The 22,823-nt window shown below is 37.8% G+C and overlaps 3 protein-coding genes across 6 annotated transcripts in view; 1 reads left to right on the forward strand and 2 right to left on the reverse strand.

Moving 5' to 3' along the window:
* The window catches only part of HEATR5B (HEAT repeat containing 5B), a 53,082-nt gene extending 50,409 nt beyond the window's left edge, over positions 1-2,673 (reverse strand). Inside the window, exon 1 of the mRNA XM_083349415.1 lies at positions 2,573-2,673. The gene's annotated coding sequence lies outside the window, so the exon portion shown is untranslated. The remainder of the gene's footprint in view (positions 1-2,572) is intronic.
* A 13-nt stretch (positions 2,674-2,686) lies between these two features.
* Positions 2,687-19,577, forward strand: GPATCH11 (G-patch domain containing 11). 4 transcript variants are annotated; one of them, XM_083349421.1, is made up of 10 exons: positions 2,713-2,869; positions 2,951-3,059; positions 3,154-3,238; positions 3,876-4,102; positions 4,879-4,920; positions 5,005-5,125; positions 5,547-5,637; positions 10,202-10,303; positions 16,925-17,006; positions 18,035-19,577. In XM_083349421.1, the coding sequence occupies exons 3-10, from the start codon at positions 3,189-3,191 to the stop codon at positions 18,088-18,090; spliced, it is 771 nt and encodes a 256-aa protein (XP_083205547.1). In that variant the 5' UTR covers positions 2,713-2,869; positions 2,951-3,059; positions 3,154-3,188; the 3' UTR covers positions 18,091-19,577. The 4 variants fall into 4 exon arrangements, with proteins under 4 accessions (XP_083205546.1, XP_083205545.1, XP_083205544.1 ...); XM_083349420.1 differs by lacking the exon at positions 2,951-3,059 and having other exon boundaries at positions 2,687-2,772; XM_083349419.1 differs by lacking the exon at positions 2,951-3,059 and having other exon boundaries at positions 2,695-2,901.
* Positions 19,578-19,663: 86 nt separating this feature from the next.
* Positions 19,664-22,823, reverse strand: part of LOC310648301 (interferon-induced, double-stranded RNA-activated protein kinase-like) — a 56,110-nt gene continuing 52,950 nt past the window's right edge. The window contains exons 24-25 of the mRNA XM_083376066.1: positions 22,370-22,432; positions 19,664-22,265 (exon numbers count right to left, since the gene is read on the reverse strand). Of these exons, the coding sequence (XP_083232192.1) occupies positions 22,158-22,265; positions 22,370-22,432 (171 nt within the window). The 3' untranslated portion in view covers positions 19,664-22,157. The remainder of the gene's footprint in view (positions 22,266-22,369; positions 22,433-22,823) is intronic.

The following is a 22,823-nucleotide window of genomic DNA, read 5'->3' on the forward strand; positions in this document are numbered from 1 at the left end:
ACCCTTTGAGAGCTGTATGCAACGAAATTTCATTTTGATGTATGCCGATTGGTGTACATTCAAAGTGACAATAAAGTTATCATTATTAAATAAGAGTGTGGACAAAAGTGTAAAATCTAATCCAAAATGTTTTCACTTGGGTCTATCTATGAATTTTAGAAATCTGTAGTATTTTATTTAATTCCAAGAATACATATTTTTGAAAAATTTAGATCCTACATTTTTTTTAAAAAAGTACTCTCAAGTATTACAAATTCCAGTGTAAATTAACAAGGAAATAACAATATAAAACAGAAAAGACAATATTCTAATCAGCAAGTATATCTTAAAGTAAGAATTCTTTTATTACATGCAAATTTGATATAGAATATTTTTTAAGTTTTAATAGGCAAATGAGAATACAGTTGCTCAAGGCTGAAACAAAAAATATGCTTTGATTGCTAGGGTTCAGCCCCTTAGTGTATTATTCAGGCAAAGAACACCTTTCTTTTGAATCTATAGTGTCTATTCACACAACTTTTTAATTTACAATTTTGCAATGATTTAAAACTTTGCACTGAAAGCTGAAAGATATAATTACTGCCCGGAGTCACCTTATAGGAGATGGACAGCTTAAAAAATTAATAAATAAATATACATATAGCCATCCATCTCACAAAATGTGACTCTGGGAAGCATACAATAAAAAAAAGGTCCAGATAATCTGCTTCATCCAGACTCGTCTGAAGCTGCTGCCCAACCAACTACTCAGCCACCAATGGTAAGAGTTGGGATTTTCTCTGGCTTTTTATTAGCAGTAGAGGCACCTCCTAAATTCAGGTTTGATGTTGCATAATGTGTGAAATAGTTCCATACTGGAGTCCCTTTACCACACACAGGCTGATTTGACATACTGAAACACCAAGCAGCCAAATATAATTTTATCTAACCACACAGCAGTTTATGGTTCAGAACAACATACACACGCAGAAGAAAATGTGGATTTAGTAAATTGATTATGAATAGCTTTTTTACATTTGTATATTGGTTTTTAACTTATTTTTATTGGATTATGTTTATCCGTTATGAACCTCCCAGAATCGCTTAGATGAAATGGAAGGGCATTGGGCAATAACAGCAAATCAATAATAATAAAACAGTTGTGATATATAGACAGGTAAGCATATTATGCAAACATGGCTTATTACAAAGGAGGGGATGTCCCATCCTGGGCTCAACTATGGAGTATAGGTAGTCCTCAACTTACAACCACAATTGAGCCTTTACAACCAAACTTAAGCCCAAAATTTATGTTGCTAAGTGAGAAATTTGTTAAGTGAGTTTTGCCCCATTTTATGATTTTTCTTGCCACACTGGTTAAGTGAGTCACTGCAGTTATTAAATTGGTAACACCACTGTTAAGTCAGCCTGGGTTCCCCATTCACTTTGCTGATCAGAAGATCACAAAAGCCGATCACATGACCCCAGGACACTGCAACTGTCATAAAATATGAACCAGCTGTCAAGCATCCAAATGTCGATCGCGTGACCACGGGGATGCTGCAGTGGTCATAAGTGTGAACAATGGTCGTATAAGTCACTTTTTTCCATGTCACTGTAACTTCGAAAGGCCACTAAACGAGCTGGTGTATGTCCAGGACTACCTGTATACCAGACATGTCAAACACAAGGCCTGGGGGCCAGATCGGCCCGCAAAGTGGTTTCATGCAACCCGTGAAGCCATCCTGGAAACAGTGAGGGAACGGCCCCCACTGCCTTGGCCCTGGCCCAGAGACCTTCCTTCTGCCAGAGACCCTCAGATCTGTCCCACTCCTGCCCAGGCCCCCGTAGGCACCCTTGATGTGAAGATGTAGAGCTGGCCACGCCCACCCAGTAGGCCATACGCACTTTAGCCATGCCCACCCAGTAGGCCACACCCACCCAGGCCACACCCACCTGCCCCCCTGAGGGCAACCCCAATGCTGATGCGGCCCTCAATGAAATTGAGTTTGACACCCCTGCTGTATACCCTTTGCATCCTGGGGTCACCAGCTCTAGACTGCCCAAACCTGAACAAGCAGCAAGGAGACACACAGGAAACTGCGCCTCTTTGCTGCCATCTAGCGGTTGCTGGAGCTTTGCCACCCGGATCGCAGAGTATCCCGGGAGGGCGGCCCAAAGTGTAATACTGGAAAAGGGGCCTTTAAGAGGCTGTCGTCAGTTGGGTCCGCGGGCTAAAGAAAAGGCAGGTCCCAGCTCCCCGGGTCATTGTTACACCTGCCATCCGTCCAGGGCAGGGGTAGGCAACCTCGGCTCTTTTATGACTCATGGACTTCAACTCCCAGAATTCCTGAGCCAGCTATGCTGGCTCAGGAATTCTGGGAGTTGAAGTCCATGAGTCATAAAAGAGCCGAGGTTGCCTACCCCTGATCCAGGGGAAAGCATCCGCAGGGGAGGCTGCCATGGTTCCGAGCTCCCGCTTCCTTCTTTATGGCCCTCTCAGCCCTCCCACCCACTTCCCCCTTGGGCTCTTCCCCACCGAGTGCACGACCCGCGTCTCCCTGCCCAATCTTTCCCGACTGATCATTCTCACCTCAGGCAGCGGCGGCCACCGACCCAGCCAAGAGCCCGAAGGTCGCCACAGTTTACGCCCCCGCAACCAGCTGAAGCAGCGCCGGCTTAGGCGCATGCGCTCTCGAGACTCAGGAAGTGAGGCCACCGAGGCGCGCAGGCGCAGGCGCGGCTTAGGAATTGGGGGAGCGGGGAGTCCGGTGGGCTGTATTTTTGTTATTGGTAAGGAGCAGCAATCGAGAGGAGAAAAAATTGAGCATTGCTGCCGCGGGTTGCGTGACGGTTGGATCAGTCAGTTATACAATGGCAGTCTAGATAGGTAGGTTGAATTAAGCAAACTAACCTCACCCGGTGAGTTTCCACGAATGGGTGTGAGCTGAGTCTGGAATTTAATTTACAGGGCAAAGACCAACATCCTATCATTGCCCTGCTTGTGCTGATGCTGATGCTCTGGCTAGCTAAGTAATCAGGGTCTTGTGGAACAGTGATGCGCAAAGATCAAAATCTGGGTTTGTGGCGTTGCATCTAATAAGTATGGAATTTTCCTCTGGAAAGAAAAGTGATTTTGATGCATTTTAAAATAATCATGAACTGTATTTATAGGTAGCAAGGTGGAAGGTGGAAGATTGATATGAATCATGGAAGATGCAGAAGAGGATTATATGTCTGATTCCTTTATTAATACTAAGTAAGTGGATGTTTTTCTAAGTATATCATGCTTGCCTTTGCTTAATGCTGAACTTTAACCGGCTTTATGAAATTTCAAATATCCAATACCCAATTAAAAACTTGGGTACAATTTTTCAAATGCACATTTTGCTTTAAAATTCTGCCCATATAGAACAAAACTTCAAGGAAGATAATTTACAGAATTAGATTAGAAATACAGGTGAATAAATAATAATTTTCTATGGCATGTTTATTGTATTGTTTTCAGAAAGAAAAAGAAGTAAAAATCAGTAAGACTATTAATCACTATTAATATAATTTATTATTCAGTATGTATAGTGAATAATTCTTAAAGTATTTTAATGTATAGTATTTTTTACATTGAGGCAAAAACAAAATATTAAAATTATAGATAAATATAAGGATAACAAATTTAGAATATTTCAATTGAAACTCCTAACAATAGAACTCTTATCTAATTATGAAAAGAATTAAACTCAGATTATTATAAAATTGAGAACAAAGACATGTCCTTTCATCTTTGTAGAATTATGCTTTTTGCAGCTATAAGAGTATACAATGTCCTTTTCTTTTGTATTCATGTTAGTTTCTAAGCCATTGGTATGAGCATTAACAAAAAAAATTGTTTTGTTCAGCCAGGACATCAGGCCAGGAATGCCGATTTTGAGACGTGTAAAGGAAACTTTTAAAAAAGAGGAAAAACTAAAAGAGGCTAACCAGAAAAGCAGGCAAAAAAGCATCAAAGAACAAGAAAAAGAGCAACGTGAAATGGTTTTAAATGTTGCTTTGGGGAATGAAAATAAAGGCTTTGCTATGCTCCAGAAGATGGGGTACAGAAGTGGCCAACCTCTTGGCAAAAGTGGTGAGTTTTTCTACATCCAGTTTTTAAAGTGTGACTGTGTTAAAGAATCAGGTTTTACTACCCCATAAATAGTTATGCTGGTACAAAATCTGCAGCTGGCAGAATAATGGAAAAGGGAGCCAAAGACATCTAGCAATTTACTTATTACATTTATATTCTGCATTTCCTCAACATAACAAATTTGTTCTCTTGTTTTGCTCCCAATTTTACTTTCTCAACAACTTTATGAAATAAATTAGACTAATCCAGAAGTTACTTGATGCACTTTGTGTCTGAGTTGGGATTTGAGTTTGGTTCTTGCCAACCCTAAGCCAACCTTCTAATCTCTGCCATTGTCTTTTGATCCATTGGAGAGAAAAAATAGAATTCACAGAGTGAATCTTGACTTCGGAAGATTACAGAAGAGTGGGGTGTCTTTCTGAGTTCCTTAAGACCAGAGATCCAATATGATTTTACAGTCAAACCTGTTTAACAGGTTTATTTAATGTGGGGGAAAATTGTATAGACTGTTGAGTTCATGAAAGGTAAAAGGAGGTATAAATATAAGAAATAAAAGTATATAGAAGGGAATACAGTAAATACTATTACTATTAATAATATTTAAAAATTGTATACCACCCAGTTCTCAAAGACTCTGCACAGCTCACGGCAATCAAATAAAGATGTTACAATAAAATTAAAAATTTAAAATATGGAAATAAAAGATAGCAAGCACAATGAAGCAAGGGGATCATATGTTATTTTACTAACAGCAAATACATTTCTTTCTTCTGCAGGAAAGGGGATAGTTGAGCCCATTCCTCTGAATATTACTACAGGTTTGTGAAATAACTGACCCTTTTTTCCCCTTTCAAATATGGTGTTGCTCAATCAGTCAAACAACTGCCTTGTATTTGGGACAGGAAGAAGCGGGCTTGGACATGAAGAATTAAAAAAACGAAAAGCTGAAGAAAACCTGGAAAACTACAGGAAAAAAATGAATATGAAAAAACAAGTGGAAAAGCAGACAACTGACCTCTTCAAGTAGTGCTTTCCATTTATTTTATTCCTCTGACATTTTGTCTTAACCGCTAATGCCATTGTATACTGAGTCAAGAGCTGTATTTAACCTGGACAGCATATATTTTGTGTGTTGAAGGACCTAGGTATAAATCCTGACACCACAAGGTAAAGCTAAAGAGATAAAATCTCTTGTCAAATTCTACAAAATTAATGTAGAATCTAATTCAGCACTCAGCAGCTCCGCCCAAAATTATCATTGTGGAATGATGCTGGGACGTCCAGCTATTCCTCGAGGATCTTGTATTCATCCCTCAGATATTGGGGATGAAGCTGTTCTGTTTTAGCTCACTTATTGAGTTTATTAATACCCAGAACAGAAAATGTCCTTATCAAAAAACGGTCTTCTATTAAATTTACTCATTATGGCTTTTGTCTTATGAAGAATGAGATTGAAGACTAAGCAGGAGCAACTGCAAGTACAACGGGACCTTGAAAAAAGCCAGAAAGCCTGCCAACAATTAGATACACAGAAAGTAAGTTTAAATAAAAATTTTATTTTTGATTTGGGCATGTAGAGGCTTTGACACCTCTGCTTTAACCTTCCTAACAGTAGTGCACAATTCAGCAAACAATGGAAACATTTTAGAACAGTCCTGTTGCAAATATGTATCAATGTATTTGGTACATTAATGAGTTTTTTTTTAAAAAAAAAAATTAGATTTATAAATGTTAGCCTGGAATCATAGGTCAGCAAGCAGGGAGCTATTCACAAGACTGCTATTGACAAGGTCAACATTTTTATTTCTTTTTACTATTGCAATGTAATATGTTTAAAATATCAAATCTACGATCAATGTTGTGTTACATTTTTATTTCTACTGTTTGTTACTTTTAATTGAACAATTTCTATAAAAATAATGAAGCAGTTTATAGATTGAGAATACAAAAATATTAGAAACAATACTGTACAACAGTCTGTCACTGCAACATCCAGATGAAGAGCAAATGTTGTTGTTAGCTGCGAAGTCATGTCCAACCCATCGCGACCCCATGGACAGCATTCCTCCAGGCCTTCCTGTCCTCTACCAACTTCTGGAGTCCATTTAAGCTCACACCTACTGTTTCAGTGACTCCATCCAGCCATCTCATTCTCTGCCGTCCCCTTCTTCTCTTGCCCTCAATCTTTCCCAGCATTAGGCTCTTCTCCAGTGACTCCTTCCTTCTCATTAGGTGGCCAAAGTATTTGAGTTTCAACTTCAGGATCTGGCCTTCTAAAGAGCAGTCAGGGTTGATCTCCTCTAGGACTGACTAGTTTGATCGCCTTGCAGTCCAAGGGACTCGCAGGAGTCTTCTCCAGCACCAGAGTTCAAAGGCCTCAATTCTTTGGCGCTCAGCCTTATGGTCCAACTTTCACTGGCAGACATTGCAACTGGGAAGACCATAGCCTTGACTATATGCACTTTTGTTGGCAGAGTGATGTCTGCTTTTTAGTGTGCTGTCTAGATTTGCCATGGCTTTCCTCCCCAGGAGCAAGCGTCTTTTAATTTCTTGGCTGCAGTCCCCATCTGCGGTGATCTTGGAGCCCAGGAAAATAAAATCTGTCCCTATCTCCATTTCTTCTCCATCTATTTGCCAGGAATTGAGAGGGACGATTTTCTTAATATTAAGTTTCAAGAGCAAATATTAGGGAGTTCCATAGCAAAGACCTCATAACCTAAATGCTCAGGCTGAAATCAGTCACTATACTGGAGGTATCAGTGGCTCTGCAGGCAAGATTTATAGGCCTGGCTAGTGCATACATGAAAAGATTTTCCAGCAAATATTTGGGTGTCAATAAGCTCTTTGAAGTATAAGTAGTAAAAGGCAACTATTATAGATTGTAGAGATTGAACGTAACAGCCTTACACGTTACTTATGGAGAAGTGGCAACTTGCAGCAACAGAAGCTTGTAGAACAGCCTTCGTTGGCATTTTAGATAGTCCTCAACTTACAATCTGAATTGGGATTAGAACTTTTGTAACTAGCAAGGTGGTCATTGAGGTACACCTGATTTTATGACTCTTTTGCCATGGCCATTAAGTGAATCACACAGTCATTAAGCAAATCCAAATTCCCCAATTGACGTGGCTTGTTAGAAGCCAGCTGGGAAGGTCACAAGTGACAATCACATGACTCCAGGACACTGCAACCCTTGTAAATGCCTGCTGGTTTCCAAGCACTTGAATTTTAATCACATGACCACGGAGACACTGCAACAGTTCTAAGTATGAGGACTGTTCATAAGTCATTTTCTTCAATGCCAAACTTTGAATAATTACTAAATGAGTGGTTGTAAGCCGAGGAGTACCTATATAGTAATCTAAATTTGAAATTAGGGCATTATATCAAAAACAAACTGCCCGAATTATAGTTAATAATAGTCTGACAGAAGCATGTAATATTGAGAAGGGCAAAAGGCAAGGGTGTCCGTTATCGCCCTTGTTATTTGTGTTAACATTAGAGATATTATTGGTTAAAATACGGAATTCGGAAAAAATTAAGGGTATACAAATTAGAGATCAGGATTATAGATTGAGAGCATTCGCAGATGATCTGGTTGTTACAGTGACCCAGCCAGAGAACTCTGTTGTGGACCTGATGGAGATAATAACACAATACGGGAAGGTTTCTGGATTTAAAGTTAATATACAGAAAACCAAAATTCTGGCCAAAAATATGACAGTTTCGCAAAAGGCTCTCTTAGAAGGATTAACTGGATTTGAGATTGTTAAAAGGGTTAAATATTTGGGGGTGCTTTTGTCGCCCTCTAATACAAAGTTATATAAAAATAATTATGAAAAACTATGGGGGGAAATTCAAAAAGAATTGGAGAGTTGGGAAAAATTGCAATTGTCTTTGTTGGGACGGATCGCAGCAGTGAAAATGAATGTCCTGCCTAAATTTTTATTTTTATTTCAAATGATACCGATTCTTAAGAAAGATTCTAATTTGGAGGAATGGCAGCGAGGTATCAATAAATTTGTTTGGGCAGGGAAAAGGCCACGAGTTAAACTTAAGATTATGCAGGATACTCGTGAGAGAGGTGGTCTTAAAATGCCCAATCTTAAACTATATTATGAAGCTGCTGCATTAGTAGGAATAAGTGATTGGATTAATTTGACACAAGAGAGATTATTAAATCTTGAGGGCCACGATTTGTTGTTTGGCTGGCATGCATATTTGTTGTATGACAAGAAGGCAGACAATGTGTTTAGAGTGCATATTCTAAGACAGGCATTGTTGAGAGTTTGGAAGAAGTATAGACATAAGCTAGATTGCAAGATACCACTGTGGGCAATTCCAAAACACGCAATAGAAAATATACATGCTGGTTTCAAACAGGATGTGACTACGTACAAGGAGATTTTGAGCTTGGAAAGAAATGTCTGGTGTTTGAAATCATATAGCCTCTTGCGAGAAGAGAAGGTTGTTCAAACTTGGTTTCAATATATTCAGCTACGGGCCAGGTGGAAAGAAGACCAGAAAATTGGTTTTACAATGACTGATGAAAATTTGATAAAGCAAATTAGAAATCAGGGTCCAGCACATATCAAACGGATATATCTTGCATTGATAGAAATTGACTCAGAAACAGAGCTTGTTAAAGATTGTATGATTAAATGGGCCCAAAATATCCAAGAAGTTATTACAATGGATACGTGGGAAAGGATTTGGGTGAGGAACGTAAAATTTACACAAGCTCAAAATCTAAGAGAGAATTTTTACAAAATGTTTTATAGATGGCATTTAGATCCTAAAAAGCTTGCAAGTATGTATCCGAATTATCAGCCAAAATGCTGGAGATGTGGAGATGAAGATGCAACATATTTTCATGTATGGTGGACTTGTAAAAAGATCAAGGTTTTTTGGATAAAAATTTGGTGGAATATGCAGAAGATTTTTAAGCAAAGGATAAAGTTTTGTCCGCAACTCTTTTTGTTGGGAATAATTACGGATGCTACAGTTGTGGACACTAAGTTGATGTTAAATTTAATTACGGCAGCAAGACTTTTGATAGGTCAGTATTGGAAGAAAGAGGAACTGCCGACCATAGAAGAGTGGACTTTAAAGGTCTCCGACCTGGCAGAGATGGCGAAGATTTCGGCCTATTTGAAAGATCACTCGCAAGAACGTTATATTATGGAATGGAGAAAATGGATTGAGTTTATCCAGAACAAGTATAGGGTCAAGAAGTTTCATGTAGCATTTGAATAAGTCTTTCTTTTTTTCTTTTTCTACTTTAGTTTCTTTATATATATTTAATATTACTAAGGTTTGTCTTATCTTACATAAGCTAGAGAGTGATGGATTCTAGAGTTTATGGTTGTTAGTATATGGTTGTTTATGATTGTTTTTTTATATATACCTTGTATTTAGCTCTGGGAAGTCGAGGGGGGAGGGGGGAGAGGTAGGGGGGAGGGAGGAGGGAGGGGGAGGGGGGATTCTTAAAGGAAAATTGTATGTTAAAACTTTTCAATAAAAAAAATAAAATAAAATAAAAACAGTAATCTAAATTTGAAATTGAGATATGAAGATGTAAAGTAGGCCTCATTGGTTAGGTTCGCCCCAGATCTCTTTACTTTACCCAAGAAGTTTCATATATGTGCGAAAAAGCATTGTGGATGGAACTGTATCCCCTGCAGCAGGGGTGTCAAACTCCCAGCCCACGGGCTGGACGCGTCATCCGGAAGCCATGCCCATCCCATTGCCGGCAATGGCAAAACTGTCCCAATACGTTGTATGACATCATGTGACACCACAAGTTTGACATGTTTGCCCTACAGCTTAAACACTGCAGGGCTAAGCAGACCTGCCACAGTGATATTATGAAAGCAGAACTCACCTCATCACCGAAAAATCCATTTCAAAAGGATAATCTGGTTGATAATATAAAATAGGCCATGATGTCTAAGAAATCAAGAGCTTTATTAATATGCAGTGTCTTCTAAAATTTCTCTTGTGTTTAATATGATTTTTCCCCCATATGGGCAAAGATTACAGCAGTCCTAAAAAATCTAATAGTGTGGAGTATGAGTTATTGCCATGTTTTTATTTAAGGGCCTTGAAGTCCCCAAAGAGATTTGGTACTGGTTAAACCCAAAGACCGAAGAAAACCAAGAGGAAGAAGAGGAAGTAGATGAGAAAGAAGATGAACTCAATGTAAGTACACGTTCAGATATTATCTTAGCAGTTGTCTTTGGTAGACTGGTTGGTAATTCTTTATATTATGATGCTCTATAGTGATCACCAAACTAGGTGATATTTACTGCTGTAAATATAAATGTTGAACAAAATGCATGCATTCTTATCACTCTTGATTCAGTTTGGTTTAGCTTGGATGCATCCATGTATGTGTGCATCAGCACAATATACATTGATTGATTGATCTATGATGTGCCATGAAATCAGTTTCTGTTCTTAGAGACCACATAGATGCATTTTCTTCATAATGGTCTGTCCCAAACCTGGTCCTTCAGATCTTCCAGCAGTGCACTCATTGCCACTGTGTCCCATTTTGTTGCTGGTAGTCCTCTGCTTCCTGAGTCACAATAGTGTAAGCTCTGGTATTTCTATGACATAGAAAAGAAAGTTGGACTTTAAAGAAATAGTGGGGTGATGGGGGCACGTTAGGAGAACTGAAAGATCAATTTTGGGCTAGTTCATCATGGAAAAAAATTATGGTGTCACTAGGAGTCAAAAATAACTTGTTGGTATATGATCAATTATATATGATGTATGGTTTGATTAAGTGCCATCAAATCTGTGGACTTTTAGTGGCCTCATTGGTCGATTCTTTCATGCGTGGTTTTATCTGCCAATAAATAAGATTCATAAAAGCCATCACAGGTTTTATTCTAATATTAAGAAGAAATAATAAATTGGAAGTAATAAAAGACTTTTAAGAATCCTAATACAATCATTTAATAGGAGCAGCAAAAGAAGGCAGAAGCTAAACATTCTAATTTATTTAATTCTTTTCATTGCCAAATCAATGATTACATGTGTCTTTCTCAGATTGATCTATTTAATGGATTTTAAAAATTATTTATTGGACTTCCGCTGGCGGCGCGGCGCCGAAGACAGCCTCCCCTGGCTGCCCGCGGCTCAGCTGTTTGTTTTTTCGCCCGAAACAGCGCCGATCAGCTGTTCGGGCGAAATTGAAGCCCCCTCCTCGGGAGAAGAGGAGGGGGTGAGGCCCCAGGTAGGGGTAGAGTTCTCCGAGGCCGCCTGAGCTTCGAGCTTGGGCGGCTGAAGGATCGAACTCCCCCGAAGCCTGGGTTGCTCCCAGCTGGCCGTCGTCTCTGCTCCGAACTTCCTGGAGCAGAGCCAGGCGTCTGCGAACCATCCCTGCCTGAAGAAAGGACTATGATTTAAAGGAGCAGGCAGAGCGGTACAAGAGGAAAAGGTGAAGAGGACTATTTTACTGTACTCTCTAACTTGTTGGACTTTTTAAACTTTAATTGAAAGTGCGTCATAATTGAGGATTAAAAGATGGCGGCTAAACCTCCCTCTAAAACTCTTCGGAGTGGAGGATCCTCGCCGGTGCAACAATCATCACTACAGGCATTGCACCCTCCTGAAGTGCTGACATCGAGGGATTTGCGAGATGCCTTGGATAAACATGCCCAGGTACTTTTGGAATCAATTAATCAATCAATTGCTGATAAATTTGCACAAATGGAGGAGAAATTGGAGAAATTTGAGGAAAGAATGGAAGAGAGGATGGAACAGAAGTACAGCGTGATGAAGGTAGACATTTTGACTTCAGTGCATAAAGTGGCGGAATGTGTGGAAGATTTAGATGAAAAAGTGGATGATTTGGCTCAAAGGAATGCTATACTAGAAGTAAAAGCACGGGAGAATGAAATTGAAAGAGGCAAATTGGAAAGGGAGTTAAGCCATGCCCAATATTACCAGATGCAGTTTGCTGTCAGAATTAGAGGCTTAAAAGAGAATGTTAAAGAAGATTTAAAGCAGCTGATCTCTGAGGCTCTCGAAGGGGTATTGAACCAGCCAGCATCTGAAATAAGAGCAGCTATGGATAAAGTGTTTCGGGTGAATTCATGGATTGCCAGACAGAGAAAGTTGCCTAGAGATGTGGTGGTTTATTTTGCAAAAAGAGAAATTAGAGATCAAGTTATACAAGCTGCCTATGATGCTAAGGTTGTGATTGCTGAACAAGAAGTCTTGGTTTTAAAAGAAATTCCTCCAAGGATTTTAAGGGGAAGAAAGGACTATACATTTCTTGTGCAAGAGCTCAAGCAAAGAGATATAAGGTTCAGATGGGAGATTCCAGAGGGGCTGATGGTGATGTATGAAGGTAAAAGGTATAGGCTGATTACTGTGAAACAAGCACGTGATTTCTATAATAATGTCTTAAAAGCAACCCCATTAACGCTCCTGGAAGCTGGAAAGGGATCTGGAGAAGAAGAACAACAAGAGGAGGAAACAGAGGAAAATGGTGCTGGAGGAGATCAAGCTACAATCTCTTTGGATGATCCTAGAGAGCAAAGAGTGACGCGTGCTGCTTTAAAACGAGCAAAGAAAATAAAAGAACAAGATCAGCAAAAGTCTTCAGATTCTTCACAACGCATTCATAGCCAAGCTGTGGGAGGAGCACGGCCTAAAGTAACCAGTCCTATCAAAGCTGTGGTCCAAGAGCTTTTCGGGGATATACATGGCAACTAAATTTTTAACCTGGAATGTTAATGGACTAAACTCACCGCAGAAGAGGAAGAAAGTTTTTCAATATTTAAAACAATTTAAGATAGATGTTTTATGCCTGCAAGAAACGCATATTAGAGTTTTGGATCAAAAGTATTTATTGAACTCGAGGCTGGGTACGCAATTTGTTGCTTCTGCAGAGAATAAGAAAAATGGAGTGGTTGTTTATGTTAAAAGTGCCTTAACAGCGGACCTAATTGAAGCAGATAAGCATGGAAGATATGTTATGATCGAGCTGTTGTTTGAAGGTAAAAAGACGCTTCTAGTTGGATTATATGCTCCAAATCAACAACAAGCTGACTTTTTTAGTTTACTTCATACAAAGCTTACCCAGTTGGATTATAAATCCTTTATTTTTATGGGGGACTGGAATGGAGTTATGGATGTACAGTTGGATAAGGCTGGAGCCTTTAAACGCATTCCAAGTCACGCTAGACTGCCTAAATCTTTTTTTGAAATGAAGGATGACCTGGAATTGCGAGATATTTGGCGTGAGAGACATTTGCGGGAGAAGGATTATACATTTTATTCTGATAGACACCAATCTTTTTCGAGGATTGATTTTATTTTGTTGACTAATGATCTTCTTTTGAGAACTAAAAAGGTGAAAATCTGCGCAAGAATTATCTCTGATCACAGTCCAGTGTGGTTGGAGATTGATAAGGAAAGAGGAGATAGACGCTCATGGCGCGTAAATGAGAATTTGTTTAGAAATCAGAGAAATGTGGAAGAATGCAAACAGCGGATGAAGGATTTTTTTGAGATGAATATGAATAAGGGTACCTCTATGGATATGGTTTGGGATGCTAGCAAGGCCTATATGAGAGGGGTGTTGATATATATGAATAATAGACATAGACGTGCAGTGGAAACTAGAAGGAAAGAACTGGAGAATGAAATAAAGGAAAAAGAAAAGGCTTTGATTTTGAACCCAGAGGAGGTGAAGATCAAGGAGGCTATTAGACTGTTACGAGGACAATTTGATAAATTAATGGCTGATCAAGTGGCGACCAATCTGCGGTTTGCTAGGCATAATACTTTTTGCAATGCTAATAAGCCAAGCAGATGGTTGGCTTATAGACTGAGGAAAAAACAAAGGGCATCTAATATAGATAAGATTGAGTATAAAGGAAGGGTTGTGTATCAACAGAATCTTATTAAGGATGCCTTTGTGGATTTTTATTCGAAATTATATACTAAAGAGGACATTAATGCAAAAGATATTGATACGTATTTGGAGAAGGCTAGCATCCCGGTTCTTACGCAAGTACAAAAAGAGGGGATTAACCAACTGATTACAGAAGAAGAAATTTTTACAGCTATTAAGGAACTGAAGGTGGATAAAGCACCAGGCACTGATGGCTTGACTGCGGCCTATTATAAAAACTTACAATTAGAGATGATAAAACCGTTAAAGGAACTGTTCCAGACAATCCAGAGGGGGGGAAAGGTGCCCCCGTCTTGGAGAACAGCTTTTATCTCTTTGATTCCGAAGGAAGACCAGGATGCTACTTTAGTTAAAAATTACAGACCGATATCGCTTTTAAATACAGATTATAAGATATTTGCTAAGGTTTTGGCTAATAGACTGATGAGGGTTCTGCAACAGGTGATTCATGGGGACCAAACGGGGTTTATTAGTGGAAGACAAATGAAAACTAATGTGAGACATATAGTTGATGTGTTAGAGTTTTTGGAAAGGCACAACCAGATCTCTGCTGCGCTAATCTTTTTAGATGCTGAAAAGGCTTTTGATCAATTGAACTGGCAATTTTTGTTGAAAGTTTTAGACAAAATGGATTTTGGGGAAAATTTTTTACAACCGATTAGGGCATTATACCAAAACAAACTGCCCGAATTATAGTTAACAATAGTTTGACAACAGTATGTAATATTGAGAAGGGCACAAGGCAAGGGTGTCCGCTATCGCCCTTGTTATTTATATTAACATTAGAGATATTATTGGTTAAGATTTGGAATTCGGAAAAAATTAAGGGGATACAAGTTGGAGATCAGGATTACAGATTGAGAGCATTTGCAGATGATCTGGTTGTTACAGTGACCCAGCCAGAGAACTCTGTTGTGGACCTGATGGAGATAATAACACAATATGGGAAGGTTTCTGGATTTAAAGTAAATATACAGAAAACTAAAATTTTGGCTAGAAATATGACAGTTTCGCAGAAGGCTCTCCTAGAAGGATTAACTGGATTTGAGATTGTTAAAAGGGTTAAATATTTGGGGGTGATTTTGTCACCCTCTAATACAAAGCTATATAAAAATAATTATGAAAAGTTATGGGGGAAAATTCAAAAAGAACTGGAGAGTTGGGAAAAATTGCAATTGTCTTTGTTGGGACGGATTGCAGCAGTGAAAATGAATGTCCTGCCCAAATTTTTATTCTTATTTCAAATGATACCGATTCTTAAGAAAGACTCTAACTTGGAGGAATGGCAGCGTGGTATCAATAAATTTGTGTGGGCAGGGAAAAAGCCACGAGTTAAACTTAAGATTATGCAGGATACTCGTGAGAGAGGTGGCCTTAAAATGCCTAATTTTAAATTATATTATGAAGCTGCTGCACTAGTAGGAATAAGTGATTGGATTAATTTGACACAATCGAGGTTATTAAATCTTGAGGGCCATGATCTGTTGTTTGGCTGGCATGCATATTTGTTGTATGATAAGAAGGTAGATACTGTGTTTAGGATGCATATTTTAAGACAGGCATTGCTGAGAGTTTGGAAGAAGTATAGACATAAGTTAAGCAGCAAGATACCATTGTGGGCAATCCCAAAACACGCAATAGAAAATATACATGCTGGTTTCAAACATGATGAGACTACTTACAAGGAAATTTTAAGTTTGGAAAGGAATATTTGGTGCTTGAAATCATATAGCTTCTTGCGAGAAGAGAAGGTTGTTCAGACTTGGTTTCAATATATTCAGTTACAGGCCAGGTGGAAAGAAGACCAAAAAAATGGATTTGCAACGACTGATGAAAATTTGATAAAGCAAATTAGAAATCAAGGACCAGCACATATTAAACGGATATATCTTGCATTGATAGAGATCGATTCAGAAACAGAGCTTGTTAAGGATTGTATGATAAAATGGGCCCAAAACATTCAGGAAGTTATTACAATGGACACGTGGGAAAAGATCTGGGTGAGGAACGTAAAATTCACTCAAGCTCAAAGTCTAAGAGAGAACTTTTACAAAATGTTTTATAGATGGCATCTAGATCCTAAAAAGCTTGCAAGTATGTATCCGAATTATCAGCCTAAATGTTGGAGGTGTGGTGATGAAGAGGCAACATATTTTCACATATGGTGGACATGTAAAAAGGTCAAGGCTTTTTGGATAAAAGTCTGGTGGAATATGCAGAAGATTTTTAAACGGAGGATAAAGTTTTGTCCGCAATTTTTTTTGTTGGGAATAATTGTTGACGCTACAGTTGTGGACTCTAAGTTGATGTTGAATTTAGTTACGGCAGCAAGACTTTTGATAGGTCAATATTGGAAGAAAGAGGAACTGCCGACTATACAAGAGTGGATTTTAAAGGTTTCCGACTTGGCAGAGATGGCGAAGATTTCGGCCTATTTGAAAGATTACTCGCAAGAACATTATATTATGGAATGGAGAAAATGGATTGAGTTTATCCAGAATAAGTATAGGGTCAAGAAGTTTTATCTAGCATTTGAATAAGTCTTCTTTTGTTTTCTTTTTTCTTTTTTTATTTTGTCTTCTATATATATTTAATAATGCTAAGTTTTGTTTGATCCTATATAAGTTAGAGAGTGATGGATTTTAGAATTTATAGTTGTTAGTATATGGTTGTTTATGATTGCTTTTTTATATATATATACCTTGTATTTAGCTCTGGGAAGTCCGGGGGGGGAGGGGGGTTGGGGGGAGGTGGGGGGGAGGAGGGAGGGGGGAGGGGGGGAAGGGGGGAGGTAGGGAGGGGAGGAGGGAGGGGGAAGGGGGTTTTTTAAAGGAAAACTGTATTTTTAAAACTTTTCAATAAAAAATTATTTATTGGTGCTTTTTCAGGAATCAGAAAAGTTGATCAATTTAACAACTTATTTAAGAGAAGAGTATCTCTATTGCATCTGGTGCGGAACAAGCTACCAAGGTAAACATAAATTATTTTTTTAAAATATCAAACAATTATTCAAATTCTGTGGAATTTGTTTATTCATTATGCATAATCAATTTTGATTGTATTGCTTTTTATTACTTGTTTTCTAGAGTTTTTCCTTGAAAATTTTCGATGTTTCAGGATTTTTACTATAGTCATGTATCTTTTCTGTCAAAAAGCTTTTAATTGCCTAGTTTTGCTGCTTTTATGATGGTTTAAGTCAGCAAAAGGGGAGAGGTGCAGATGTTTTGAACTAACTGATCTTGCTGCTAGTCAACAGCATTGTGGGGTACAGGTAGACAGCATTCCCATTAACCCAGCCTTGTATGTAGGCATTGCTGGGGGACTGCTGCTGGGGTGTTTTTTTCTCTCCTTCTCACTCTCCAATTTACAAGGAGTCTTGTAGAAGGAAGTGGCTGGAAAGAAAAATTGGAGAGTAAAGCTGCATGATTGTGCAGACCAGTGGTTGGTTCCCAGGTGAGGGAGAAAAAATGTCAATTATTGGTTTCCCCCGGAGGAAGAGAAGCAAAGACTCACGAGAAGATGGTACGTTCACCAAAGTACAAAACAGGAAAGAGAGAGATTGGATAAAAGTTGGGTTCGTACTCTAAGTGTGCTGTATATTGTAAAGGAGAAGCATAAAAGCTTTCACTCACCATATCAGTTTCTCTACATTGAATGCCTCTCTTGGAAACCCAAATATTACTCCAGTTCTAAAAGAACCCAGTCACAGTGCGACAATCTCCTAAGGGTTTTGTTCTGAGGTCAGAATAAACCTAGCTTTGCTGTTCTGACGTTGGAATAAAACTTGGCAACTTAAAGCAGAAACAAGATTGGACCTGCCCATTTAGAGTATTTAGTGCTTGAAATAAAATTCAGAATATAGTCAATCCAGAACATTTCAGATGCGCTATTTGCTTTGAGTTTGAAACAAAATACATTTTTCATTTCAAACTTCTAATCTATTACTGTATGCATGTTTGCTTATAAATTCTGCAAATTTCTCTTTTACTCTTTTGCAGATGAAGAAGATCTATCTTCAAATTGCCCTGGGAGCACATATACAGATCATGAATAAGTCTGTCAAAATTCAAAACAGTAGCAAAATTCTTAATTTCAATGAAGAGCATAGCTATGAACTGTGTTGCTTTATATTTTTCATTGAGCAAATTGGTTGTTTCTCATTGCTCTATGTTTGGGTATAAAATGGCTTTTCTGCTCTATTTAAATAATTCTTTGGAATAGGAACTAATCTGTTATTTTTCCAAGTTATTTATTATTTTTTAAAATTCTGTTTACTTCTGAAAAATAAACTTAAAATCTAACATGCTTGACTAGATGCTGCAGATTGGATAAATGCATGTTTTATTTCAGCAAAGTAAAATTTCAAGAAACCCTAAATAATGAATTTAGCTGTTCAGAGATAATTCTGTTTAGGTTCACAATAAAACTGAACATGGGATTTCATGAGGGAGCTCATGGGAAATGATCCATGCTTCAAGATGTACAAATTCTCCTTGTGCTTTTCTTCCCCTCTTTATTAAGTTTCGTAGCTTTCTTAACCAAAGTTATTAGGCAACATTGAGTTAATGCATGGAAATTCAGCTGTGATTTATTTGGTTTATGCACCACCATTGGTTAATCATTGATTTGGGTTTACCATTAAGCTTCTGGCAATCTACGTGAATAACGTTTCTACAAACTGTTCCTTAGAGTTAAGCTAAAGTAGGAATAACCTGGCTGGCAGTTACTACTTGTTGTAGTTTTGCCATTTATCTTATTTTTTCAATGGTCTTTTCCAGAGATACTTCAAGAATCTTATCCCAAGTTGTCTAGAACATAATGATCTTTAGCAGCCAGCGAAACAAGTATTCAAGCTTTAGCTAGTTCCTATAGTTTAATATGGCTACAAATTCACATTGGAATTCTTCCAAGTTGCTAGCTTCCCAACCAATAGATTTATTTTTGTAAAAAGAGATGGAAATCTGACATTCAGGAGATTACCAGAAATAATTGTTCAATTTCATCTGTTAAATATTTATTGTAGTCTAGCTCAGCCTTTCTCGAACTTTTTAATTTGGAGAACCCTTGAAATAATTTCCAGATTTTAGGAAACCCCTGCATACAAATTTCCATGGTTCAGCAAAACTATATATAACTTTACTATATCTGCAGCTCACAGTTCATTGGCATGATCATAAAATATACATATAATAATCCACTAATAATTGTCACTAATGATAGTTTTTGAGCTGAGAATAATTTTCTGTGGATCTTCTTATTTTGACCAACATATTAGCCTTTCCTTTTGGTTTGAGTCCCCCTCCATCTTAAGGGATATCATCTTTAATGTAAATCAGTAGAAGAATCTTCAAATTTTCCTTTTAAAAAATTCTGCCTGATTTCTTGCTTATCTTATCCAAGCATAGGCCTAAAAGTCTTACTTTATAAGATGTTAATGAGGAATAATTATATGACAGAATACTGTATGTTTTTCCTTTTTAAAACTGTTTTAACATACTTCAACCCAGTTCTTTAAAAAATAAAACAGATAATTTATCTTTATTGAAATTAATATTTCATTTGCTTTCATAAGTTTTAAAAACACATGGCAAACATAATCTATAAAAAAACAAGCTTGAAACAAAATGTTCAAAAAACATTTTATTTTTTTTTACAGCCACAATTTGTCACATATCCTCTAACAATCTTTTGTATGAGTTCAGGAGGTTGAGTCTTAGCTTTTGGGGGGTTGTTAAGAAAGATTGGTCTAGCTTTTTCTTTTTCCAAAAATTTGCAATTGACACTGGATAAATTACACAATTTATACTGGACAGAAAGCAACACTGAAGAAGTAAATTCAGGAGATACATTGTTCATTTTTAACATTTCTTTATATTGTAGAAATGAGAAGCAAAAGCAATATATGCTCTAGATGACATATTAAAGAACTAAGATAGTTGTATCTCTGGATTCCATTAATGTTTGCCCCCCTTTTTTAAAGTTCTATTTCATTTTATCATTATTATAGACATTTTTTCAACCTTTGACTATATCCTCGCTGTTGTGTTTTATATTGGTTTGGTTAATACGAGGGTAATTCGGAAATAAATCTCCATTTGATTATCAATGACAGATACTCACAAATACAGAACTTGTATTACACATATTAAAAAACTACATTACATTACTTTTTGACATAATCATTCAAATTGAGGCACTTGTCATAACATCTTACAAGGTTTGAAATTCCTTTTGCTAAAAAATCTGCCTGCCTGAGAATGAAGCCATCCTGTAACAGCATCGTGAAGCGCATTGTCATCATTAAAGCCAGTTTCATTTTTAAAACTGGTTCATTTTCAATTGATCTAGCAGACGAGTCAATTGGAAACCAATTTCTCCTTCCAATCCTCACTGCCTACTGATTTACTGTGCACGGTGTCATAGGACAGATGTCGCTATCCCCACCTATTTCTTACACATGCTGAAACGGAGGTTTATTTTCTAATTGTCCTCGTACATTAAATGATTTAGAGCAGACATGTCAAACTCGTGACATCACGCAACGTATCTGAGCTTTTTCCCTATTGCTGGCAATGGCGTGGGTGCGGTTTCCTTGTGACGCATCTGGCCCACAGGCCGGCAGTTTGACACCCCTGACTTAGAGCATGGATGCCAATCTCTTGGCTTGCCTGGGACTACACTGAGTGAAGAAATGTCTTGAGCTGCATATAAAAATATAATTAAGGTATATAAATAGCAAATGTCCTTTGTTTTTTATATTTTTAATTATGTGGGGCTACATGACTAGCTGTCCAGGGCTACATGCAGCTGCAGGTTGGACATACCTGGTTTAAAGTATCAAAACACAAATGCAAGATAGTACATTTATGCTTATCTATGCATTGCAAGTTAAAAGGTTAATTTATGGATTTACATTACATTTTTGCAAAAGAAAGCAAACCATATCATCTATAATCTTTATAAATCAGTAGTATCTATATGAATCTCCAATAGCATTCATTTGAAAAGATTCAGAAAAATCTGAAAGGAAGTGAATACTTCCGTCATAAAACTGCAGATTAATCTGAAAACATACTTGTTCGAGCAAGCCGGCCTGGCCTGAGGGGGGATTGGTGGGGTTTTTTACTATTTTTATTGGGTTTTTTTAGTATGTATTAACTGTATTTTTAATTGGGCATGTATTTAATTACCTTTTATCTTTTGTAAATCTCTGTGTTTTATTCTTGCCCTGTACACCGCCCTGAGTCCTTCGGGAGAAGGGCGATATAGAAATATTAATAAATTTAATTAAATTAATCACATAGTACTATCTTTCGCAAAGCAAAAGATAGCAACTAACACTTGATGCGAGTAGTTCCATGAGTTGGAACAGTAATGGCGAACCTTTTAGAGACCAAGTGGCCAAACTGCAACCCAACACCCACTTATGTATTGTCGGGTGCCGGATGAGTGTGGCCCATTGGATGGGTGTGGCCCTTTGGGTGGGCATGGCTGCAGTGGTAATGGCAGACTGGGTAGGACTAAAAAATTCAATCAATAAATTCTAACTGCGAGATTTTTTCCCCTGCGAGAAGTCGTAATTGATTGATTGAACCTTTTTTTTTTGCACAGGGCGGCGGAGGCCTAAAGTGAAAAGGTTTTATAAATCCCAGCTGAAGGCCTAGGACTGGGGCAACGGCGCACGTGCCCACAGAGAGGGCTCTGCGTGCCACCTGTGGCACGCGGCCATAGGTTTGCCACCACAGAGTTAGAAGAATGGTATTAACTTTCGTAGGCAATATTAAACTTAACTGTATAACAACAGTATTGGAATGGCACATTAAAACTTCTTAAAAAACATTCAGATACATCAGATTGCCATTATGTCTTTGCACACAGGATGAGACTAAAAGTTCTTGCAAAGTTCACAAAAAGCACTCTTTCTACTTCCATTAGATCTTCCCATTCCATTTCCATTCCCATTCTTTGACTTTTTGGGAGATCCCAAATACAACAAGACATAAGGAGCAGACCCAATCTTTCACATTTAATGGGTCTCGCAATTTGTCTATTCACACTGATTTCAGGAATCAGGAACCGCAAAAGAAACGTGAAACAAAAACCTGCGCTTTGACAAATTCACTAATAAGTGTGTGGTCTATGTTGCGAGCATCTTATGAATTCCAAAATATCAGCTGCTGATGGTCTTTGAGATGGCTCTTTGGAAAGCAGTTTCTTAATTAGTGAAGCCTGCAAGTGAAGAGGATATTAATACAAAAATTAAGAAATCAACATGGAATTAAGAAAAATAGATTAAAAGGTTTAAAAAATAGAAATGTTTTACAGTAGTATACCTCCTTTGTAAACTTCTCGATGAATGTTTTTGGAAGTTTGCCTTCTTTAATGTTGGGCCATTCCTGAAAAATCAATGTATTTGAATTAAAGTACACAACTCTACTTTAAAGGATTTGTGTGCTAAATTTCAGAAATTTAGCTAGTTCTACCAGAAGTAATTTACCAATCATAAATGTTTAAGTGGTCTAGCAGCAGAAAAATCCCACATTACAACAATAGCTAAGAGTGTTTCCTTTGATAAGATGGTTTCTAGAAGATACAGTATGTCAAGAATAATATTAACTGATAAGAAATACACATAAGGGAATATTCACACCTGTTATTTGCTCTCTGCACAAAGTGATATTTTATCATATTTGTACATCTTTATTAATACAAATTTCAACAAATTCATGTCGATTCACCAGTGAAATAAGACTAAAAATGCATGTGCATGCAGGAAGACAATTTGGT

The sequence above is a fragment of the Vipera ursinii genome (assembly GCF_947247035.1).
Source record: "Vipera ursinii genome assembly, chromosome: 1".
NCBI lineage: Eukaryota > Metazoa > Chordata > Lepidosauria > Squamata > Viperidae > Vipera > Vipera ursinii.